The sequence below is a fragment of the Atta colombica genome, unplaced genomic scaffold (assembly GCF_001594045.1).
Source record: "Atta colombica isolate Treedump-2 unplaced genomic scaffold, Acol1.0 scaffold45, whole genome shotgun sequence".
Lineage (NCBI taxonomy): Eukaryota > Metazoa > Arthropoda > Insecta > Hymenoptera > Formicidae > Atta > Atta colombica.
This window is the reverse complement of record NW_017259534.1, coordinates 1428755-1439352: the sequence shown is the minus strand read 5'-3', so window position 1 is coordinate 1439352 and position 10598 is coordinate 1428755. Positions and strand designations below refer to the sequence as shown.

The following is a 10598-nucleotide window of genomic DNA, read 5'->3' as shown; positions in this document are numbered from 1 at the left end:
AAGAAGTAAAGCTAGTTATTGTTGTATATTACTTTTAATTTAAACAAAAGTGTTGCAAAAGTACATTTTTTTAGACTGATTTTATTGTAGCATTTAGTTTAGATTGATTTTAAGTACGGAAAACTTTTCAAATAATGAATTTCTTTAAAAAATCAATAACGAGTAACTGTAACTTGTTTCTTTAAAAAAGTAACTTTCCATTTCCTGAAACTATAAATTAAAAACTATCATAATCTAATCGCACTTATAATGTGTTCAAATTGCGTTATCACTAATTGCATATTCAGCCAACGAGAATGGATTGAAATGGATTCAGATTTTCAGAAATATTGATTCACGAATGTTAAAATGAATAAAGGTTTTCAACCTTGAATGTATTTTTATTCATTTTTATTCATAGGAATTGCATGGCATATCTCTATGCCTTTCAATCTAAAAATAATATTAGCTTTTTCTGTGCGACACAAATACATCGTAAATTCAAAATTTTGAATAAGAATTTTGCAGTTTTTCAATCCAATTGCATCCAATTGAATCTAATTGAATCCGATTAAATCCAAAAAAAGGTATTCACTATTTAAAATATGCATTCTGATAGAAAAAAATTTAAATCCATTCTTGTTTGCTGGAGATCTTTACAAAAGACTGATCTTAGATAATTTCATTTCAAATAGGAATTGATCTAAAATTAGATCTTTAAAAAGATCTTTAAAAATCCAGCAAAACGAGAATGGATTGAAATTTTTTTCTATATGTGAAAGAGACAAGAAAGCATCAAATGGAAAGGTAAGGTCGACATAAATCCTAAATTTAACGCGGCACTCCATATAATTATGATCGCACGAGCGGGAGGCCGGGAGCGAAGTAGCGAACCTAAATCCAATTTCGCGGATCAGGTGTAGCGCTGCACGGTTGCGCGGCTCAACACTCGTCAAGTCGTTACCAATCGTCACTCGGTCATAATCGGTTGCTGTCGGTGTCGCTCGGCCGCGCTCGCGCGGCCACGTGACCGCGTAGCGAAACATGGCGCGCGGACTCGCCACGAAGATGGCTGCCGCGCGTTACGAAAGATCGGACGGTGTATCACGGGGAAGTCAGTTCCCGATCGTCGATATAATTGCCGCGCCGCCGTCCGCTCTTCTTAGTCGTCGGGCACGGTGGTGGCCGTCGACGCGATGGTATACGATATTAAGTGGATCATACCGAAACTACGGAACCCATCCCGACTCTGGAACATCGCGAGCAGCATAACCTTCGCGGCGGTGGGCATTTTTTCGAAAATCATCATAGGTAAGAACACATTGTCCCGCGTGCCGGCCCACGCGTGGAATTTATCAGCCCGATGGCCCGAAAAAGTGAATCACTCGAACGATACGGTTCGCTGAGCAATTCCAAGTCGATTCCGTGCAACGTTAGCCTGGTAGGTAATATGCGAGCGATTTCCTCGTGCGTTTCGCATATGAGAGCCATTGCTCGCTCGCGACGATGTGCATGATGGTTAAATAAAAAACAGACAACACCCAATACGGCATCTCGTTGCGATTGACATCGATGATCGTCATTGTCGCGCGGAAATATCGAAGCATGGTTGTTTACCATCATGGCATGTATACCGCATCGTGGATAATGAAGGTTGCGCAGAAAACGTTGATGTTGTTATGGAAAAAAAAAATTGTCGGTGTATCTGCGGAGTATACGATCGCGCGTGTGATATAATTACATGGATTGTGATATATGAGATGGCAGAAATAAACCTTATCTGTTAACTATTTTGCTTTGGGAAGAAAGAGAAAAAGAAATCAAAGTCTTATTGTATCATCAATCATGGATATGTTGAATAAATCGTCTCATATAATATTCTCTACATATACTGTGTGTAATGTCGTAAACAAGTAAAGTTCTGAAAATAAGGCAGTCTTGATGCTTTTTGAATTATTTTGAAATTAGCATTGTATAACAGTTCTATAACAGTTCTATAAAATTTAGGAAACAATATATTTACATGAAAACAGTATTTTAATATGTATTGAAATATTTGAAACAAATATAAACAGTTGGAAAATTTGTGTTAAATTTAACATATTTTACGTGTCTTAAACGATCCAAGTTTTTATATTAATTTAATACAAGATTAATATGAGCCTATTCTTTCTATATTTGAATTTTTTGTGCAGGTGATTTTTCCTCTTTTTCTCTCTAATATGAAAAAAAAAGAGAAAAAATGAAGATCATGTAAGAAGTTGACAAGAAGGTTATACATTAAAATATAATACAAATATAATACATTAAAATTAACACAAAAATTTTGATAAGATTTGAAAATAAATTGTGAATGTTTTTGCCAATAAAATTAATATTTATATGTTAATATATTAATATATTAATGTATAGCCTTTTTTTCATAGTCTTAATAACTTTTTACATAATCCATTTTTCCTCTTTTTTTATGTTAGAGAGAAAAAGAGAAAAAAATCAAGTGCGCAAAGAAATTAAATTTTTACATTTACGTTCATCTTTTATTCATTCATTTCAGAATTAACATTTTAAAATTGTATTATATTCATATTATTTGTAATTTTAATATATATTTTTAATATCAAGAAAACAAAATATTCATTGGTAATTTTTTAATATCAAGAAATATAAAATATTCATTGGTAATACATTCATTGGTAATAAATGACTACATTACGTTAAATTAACATTCTAGATATGTTAAAAATTCAACAATAAAATTTTAACAAGAATCGATTTTAACACAAGTATAAAATACTTTTTACTGTGATATACAGATAAGTTTTAAAATCGTTTGCATTTGGAAATGTTAAATGATTGAGTAGAAAAATTATTTATAATTGAACATAATGGACAAAATTTCAAAAATATTATATTTTGTTGTATTTGACTAAAATAAGACATAGAAAGAAAAGATTTTTTTAATCATATACTATATTGTATATTAAACTACAATTATATATTAAGTTACATAGTTTTAATTAAATTGCAATATGATAATACAATAAATTAATTAGTAATAATAATTCTATAAAAATTACGATCGGTGAGAATGAATATGAACAAAAAAATTATTTATATAAATTTTTAGTTTTATTAGGTTAAATAGCACTAAACTTATTTCTGAACTTTTTTCTTTTCTGATGTCAATGCAAATAAATTGATTTATTTTTTGATACCATTTTTACACACAATTCTGATATTTATTCCACAATAACATTGATTTTGATGTATAAGCGTGAGATATTCATATATTTTAATAAAATTTTATCAATTTATTTGAAAAATAATATCTTTTGTCAATTTTTTTTTGCATAAGTTTTATGATTTTGCTCGTATTTTCTACATTACTAGAAATAATTCGAATATTATAATAATTTTATGCATTTATGTGTAAACTTCAATTTACATACACAGATAGATCATCTAAAGATAGATCATCTTATTCTGGTTTCTTAGACGTTTTCTGACTTGCATATATAACAGTTTCGCAATAATGACAATTCATTATATGTATATTTTAATAACAATCGCCGATCATTTTGTTATAATCATTTTTCTTAGGATAATAACTATGCTATATAAAAAAGCTTAAATAGTAAGATGTAAATAGCAGACAATTCAACTTTTATATTTTCTACTTTTTATGTATTGTCTTACTGTGATTGGCTGATTCGCTTAGAAAAGACTGGGACTTATTAACACCGTTTTCATAATTTTAGCATTAGATTTTTTAAACAATTAATTATTATAATTTAAATACTAATATGATAGAAAGAATCTTTATATTTTCCAGTAATGGTTCTATACACTATATAGGTTTTTTTTGCAGTAAATGAAAGATGAATACGCTGCATTGTAGTCATTGCTCTGATATACATATCGGATTTACATATCGATATAAAAAAATAATTTACACATATATGTGAATCACTTTAAGTTGCCTCTATGATAAACTTTTAAATTTATCATTTTATTATAATAAATTATCATCGTTACTCAAAATAACGTGTCGTATATTACGAAACATTTTTTTAACTAATAATATATCACTTAGATTTTCTCAAGCTGAAGGACATTAATACGAAATGCTCAAAAATTTATTTGCTTTTTGAATCAGATTTTTTTTTTTCTATTGTAATATTTGTTTGATTTAAATGAAACTTATGGAAAAGTATCTTATGTTATAAAAGAAATATTTTGTGGTAATTTTTTCATTGTTTCTTTCGTCATAAATACATAAACAAAACGCAATGCCAAAACTAGCCTCGATCTCTCTCATTGTTTACATGTTACTGTTATGTTTTTTATATGCTATATATAATCTTAGGTATTTATATCTCATATTTATTGATAAATCCTATTCTATTTCTGAGATTCTGTAATATCTGTGACGTAAATGCGCATTTAAAAACACTACTAAATACGCATTTAAAACCACATTTATCGATAAAAAGTGAGATATGAATGCTAAAATCTCATTTTTTTTTATTGTAGCATTCGTCAGTTAGGTCTCTCTCTCTCTCTCTCTCTTTCCCTCGCTCTTCCTTCCCCTCCCTTCCTTCTTTATGTGTTTATGCAACTTATCGTAAATAAAAACGGATAATTATAGGCAATTACAGGTAGCGTCGAATCAACTTATGACATCAGACCATAAAAGGAGTATCAGATCACGGGTTGACGATTACGATTGACGGTTGCCCAGTTTTCTATTTCAGCCAATTACGACAGACTCGCTACATCGTGATTGGTAGTTGAAGTAGAACCGGGCAATTGTAATCATCAATCCGTAATCTGTTACGGGCATTAAATAATAGAAATCGGAGTTCTTTTGAGAATTGTAGAGTATTTCGATAATATATCGGCGAAAAAAGTCTGATTCTTAAATTTCCCAAATTGATTAAGAGCGCGACATCGATTAAATTCCAATGATCTTTCGCGTGCTGCGTCAAGTCACGATTCAAGAGTCAATTTCTCGCTCCACTTCTCGCAACATCTTGGTCTGTTATCGCGACACCAAATATACCGCTCTCTATGGCATGATCTAACAAAGAATTTCTCTCTCTTTTGCATTTAAGAATGGCTGAACAAAACAACGGTGTACAACAAGCACATTATTGTGCGCGCCTTAGACCTCCGGCCGAAAAATGTTCCGCTCATTACCGTGTCGAATCATCACAGTTGCTTCGACGATCCAGGTATATGGGGTAAGAGACTTTTTTTTTCTCCTTTACGTCGTTTGTTAAATGCCTTTCGGCATTGCGTATAATAACGTATCATCAGTTCCTCCCTCCCTCCCCCACGTTCAGTCTCACGTGGGGCTAAGACTTTGCGTTGTGCACGGCTGATTTATCGTCTCGAGAAATTGAGAAAAATAAAATACCGCGTGTGCGGAACGTACGAATCATCCGGAATGTATAGTGCCGGCGGTCCGTTCATTCTGCCGTCTAATAAAACGGCTTCGAGGCACTCTTTACGATCTCGGACCGCGCAGTTAGAGTCGCGGACGCAATGAAACATAAGGACAAAATACATTGTGCTTCATGACGATGTGGGACTGTCCAGTTGTTGAAAAAGAAATCAAATAAAAATTCATTTTGATCGAAAGATATCATTTTTTAAGTAAATTTTTAAATAAAATTACTGATATTTTGTGCAACAGAGCACGAATAATTTCTTTGAAATTACTTCAGTGAAAAAAAAATGATATTCCAACAACGTTATTTTAATCGAAAATAATCCTGTTAATTTAACAACAGTATTAACGAAACAAATAAAATTTTATTAAAACAAAGGCATGATGTATTTCTTTCATTAATGTTATTGAATTAACAAAATTATTTTCAATTAAAATATGCATCATTTTTTTTCAGTGTTAAATCACTGGGATTTAAACTTTATGCACAGTAAAAGGCATAGGCATCAGGAATAGAAAATAAAATCTAGAGTTTAATCTATAATATGCTCTTTACTCTGATGTCAATAAAGCAATAATATCTCACTTATATAATATCTTAACTATATAATATCTCAACTCGGGACCTGGGATTTTAAATCGGGCAAACATAGGATCTTTATCGGGATTAGGATTTTAATTTCTAGTCGGGTCTTAAATGCATTTATTTCACACGTATGACTGTGCGTCGACTTACTTTCAGCCTGAAACGATAGCATCTTAAACCTGTAAAGAGATGTTAGCCACTAATCTGTAAAATTAATGGCCAACATCAAATCAGCGATGAAATTTAATTTGAAATTATTATTATTGTGAAATTATTAATATTATTTCAATGTGATTGTGTTGCAAATCCAATCTGAAAATAATTGACGCACAGTCATATTTATATCTCAGATAAATGTATTTAAAATATATATAGGAATATTATTTCAACATTTAACTTTGACAGTAATTGACACTTTTCTTACTTGATTTATATTTTTAGAGTGTGTTCCTGTTGTCTGTGCTTCTTATTGTGAATAAGAATTTTAATCTCGCTGATACAAGACATTAACTGACGATAAATAATGAGGATAGATGATTAGCTACGAGAATTGAATTTGATCCAATGTGAATGAAGAACAATGACGATAAGCGCCCATTAGTTGACAATGAGTACAGTAAGCATGAATATCTGCGTCATTCGTTTATCGATGCCCCATTTATCATACGTTCTTCATTCTTTCTTCCTTGTTCTTCAGTTCATTGTGTCCCTGACGTTTGATTATGTGCCGATGATAATTAAAAGCAATTTTTTTTCTATATATTTTTTAAATTTTGTTTTAAGACAAATGTTGGTTTTTTTGTAATCGACATTTTGTAATCCTCATGTACGTTTTGTCCCTCTTTTGAGACGTGTTTTTCTTTCTCAGAACGACGCCGATATGCGATCGCGAATGAAAGAATTTAAGACAGAAAAATCTCTGAACTCATTTAGCGACCCTGGACTTCAGGCACTCGTGGAGCCGACGTAAGGTACGATGGTCGCTCGCCGCGCATGACATTTGTTTCACGAATGTCTGGCATTCCTACTTTTTCATGCTCGGCAAGTGCATACCCATCGTCCGAGGAGACGGCGTGTATCAGGAAGCCGTGGACTTCTGTATCGAAAGGCTGGCCCTTGGCGAGTGGGTGCATGTCTTCCCCGAGGGAAAAGTCAATATGCTTAAGGAAGAGATGAGGTTTGTACTCCAATTATTTTTTCTTCTGTTCTGAGACTAGATAACGTGATCTACGCATATAAAGTTATTAGTCTATAAAGTTTACTCAGTCACCGTGTATATTAAAATGCAAAAACGTTTATAATTTGTAAATTACATTTTTGTAATACTTCAACTTCAAATCGACTAGAAAATAAAAATTGAACTTATTTTTTGATAAGTAGATTATTAAATTAAATGTTACCTTTTTATAAAACTCTATATGTACGAAAAATAAGGTGATGTATAGATAAGCGTTTTGTAGAAATTAATCCAGAAGTAGTCATTTGATTTTTTATATATTTTGGTTAAAGAATTCGGATTAATCAGAATTTTCTGAAATAAGTAAATCTGAAAAAAGTAAGAAATCAAACAAATATTAAACAGAACAAATATTGTTAATAAGTAACTTATTATGACAGTATTTATAACAAAATAAAGGTTTTAATTAATATAACGCTTTTTTATTGCACATTTTCGATGGAATTGCACATTTAAAGATTCGTAAAGAGTAATTATAAAAAAAAGAAACATGTTAAATAATACACAAAACAATATTTTACAATTCACATTTTTCTTATCGCTATAAGAATCTTAGGTTCTTATTTCCTCATTAATAATAATATTATAGTTACACAGTGAAAATAATCGATGATTTTAGGTTGAAATGGGGCATAGGTAGATTAATATTAGAATCACCCATCACGCCTATCGTAATTCCTATCTGTCATCTCGGTATGGATGAAGTACTTCCCAACGAACCACCGTATATGCTTAAAGTGGGAAAAAGAGTTACCATGAATTACGGTGAGCCCATAGACTTTAGCGAATTGTTGACCGAATTGCGAGAATCAAAAGCAAGCGAGATGGATGCGCGAAAAGCGATAACTGATCGCATTCAGCAAGAGCTTTCCAGGTAGTGCTATAATTATATCTAATGTTTCGAACTATTGAATAATGCTCGATGGAATAAGGAAAGTGAAAAAATATTTAAACATTTTTCAGATTGAAAGCAACAACGGAAAAGCTTCATACTAAGTTATGACGAAGATTATCCCTTTTTCGTCATTCCTCCGTCTAGCCTTAATTTGCCAAAAATATAAAGAGAAATTGATATCAACAAAAGTGAGATTTGTATGTAAACATAAATTCGTACGAAATTAGTTTTTTTTTTTTAATGCGTACTTTGTAATATGTAGTATTTTTGACAATACTGAATAATGTAAGTATCAATTGTATTAGAAATCATTCTGCGAATTACGACGTTTATATCGTCTTTTAAATTATATCTTCGTAACTCTTCGAGAGATCACTTGATACGCAACACAAAATATATCTACTACAAAATGCATCTACAAAGTTATGCACTTGCTTCCGCAATTTTACATATTTTTCTATTAATATAAATTGAAATTGTTTAAGTGATTTATTGAAATTCTCACGAGATTTAGTTTTTGTTTATAATTAATTTCATTATAGATATTTAATTTCTATATTATAAACAGCGACGAACGAATTTTTTAATGAAGAAAAAGTTGATTGCAACTTCATCAGAAATTTCTAACGGAGGAGTGTATGAGCTTATACATTTTGTTAATGTTAGGTATAATAAAAAGAAATCCATTATTTTTCTATTCAATGTAAAAATAATGGATTTCTTTTTACTACACCTAATATATTCCTAATATATTCTCGAGGAGTTATATATTTTATGAGTAATGTCTTGTATAATATCTATATCCAGGATTTATAAATATCTGTATACAGATTTATAAATATCTATATATAAGATCTATATAGATCTATATAGATGTCCTACTATTCGCGCGCAAAAATAGGATTTCTTGTATATTACATATGTACATAGTATGAATAATTATAATATTATTATGGTTTTACGATGATTGTCAATAAAAGTTTTGATAGTACAAGGACTATGTAATGCAACTGAAGTCTAATAACGTAACTGTAAAAATCATGTCAGTATCTCATCCATCATTTTATTTTCGAAAATCTAAGATCATTATTAATGCGAATAAAGTACTTGATTAATTACATGTTTCTCGTTCTCAATACAAGCCAATTAATCAATTTATACTCGTTTTATTAGGAGTTTTGTAATAGGCATTCACATTTGCAATTAAACAAACAAGTGTTATAATTAATGCATAGCGCAAAAGATTCGCCTACCTCTCGTAAGTTATAATATATTATAATTCTAAAATTTGCATAAAACTCATTTGAAAAGCATGAATATAGATGCAGTATGGATAGGAAATAATTTTTACTATTTCGTTCGATAGCTGAAGAAAAAAATCAATATATTCGTTCGTTGATGATGCATGATAGTTTTTTTAAATATTTATTGCGATATATTAAGTCGTTACAACAGCTGTTATTATGACAATCGCATATCTATCTACGTTCCCGTACGTGTGCGTATTATATACATAATGTTGAATACATATACTTTTATACTATACACATGGACTGCTATCAAAATTTTTGGGGCTATTCGAACGTGATAAATTTATATATGTATCATATACTTGTTGAATATATTATTAAGTATTAAAATATCGTTTTTTTTCTAACGTTTGAAATAAAAACTTGTGTTTGTTTTATCGTTCTTCACATTTTTCTTAATGTGAAGTAAACGTAAAATTTTTGTTCCCTTCCCTAGAATACGTAAAGTTTCTACATCATTTCTGTATGCTATATACACTACCTGTTTACAAACGTGTAAGGCAATGACTTTGCAAAGGGTAATACACATCTAAAGTAATACATAAAAATCATGCCAATTATAAAGGATTCTCAAAGAGTTCGTTGATCATTGATTCTGAAAATTTTTATTACTATGTGCATAAACACAATTTATCATAAAAGAATAGTATTTTTGTCACCGACAAACATTAATTCTAATATCTATCGTTTTCCATCTGTTTTTTCCAAAAAATATTTATATTGTCAAATATATTGATATAGATTCTGGTAACGTCAAGATTATTTTTTGTTGAATCTAAAATTTCATAAGATTACAAGAGTTTATTTTACATTGTTGAGTGTATGTAGACTTTTGGAAGCTGATATAATTATTAATAAATCCTGTGAAGAGTAGAGATAAATATATAATTCTAACATGTATTTCCATCTTATTATTTATATGCCTTTTGAGTTGTCATTGTTGCCATCAGAAATCGATTCACGTAATCAGTTATACATCTAAGACAATGACAAATATATTAAAAGGTGTGATTATATATATTACAGATTTCATTATAATATCCACAAATTGATTATACAGGACATACACTTAACTGTTGTCGACATATATAGAAATAGATTATGCTATGGATTACATAACTGTTGATATTATATAATTT

At 30.2% G+C, this 10598-nt stretch overlaps 1 protein-coding gene across 1 annotated transcript; it reads left to right on the top strand.

The window, feature by feature from the left end:
• The first annotated feature begins 1043 nt into the window (after positions 1-1043).
• LOC108691300 (tafazzin homolog) lies at positions 1044-8317 on the top strand. Its single transcript, XM_018198971.1, has 5 exons — positions 1044-1290; positions 5094-5222; positions 6951-7194; positions 7874-8128; positions 8218-8317. Exons 1-5 carry the CDS (start codon positions 1176-1178, stop codon positions 8255-8257), a joined length of 783 nt encoding a protein of 260 aa, XP_018054460.1. The 5' UTR covers positions 1044-1175; the 3' UTR covers positions 8258-8317.
• Positions 8318-10598: the final 2281 nt, after the last annotated feature.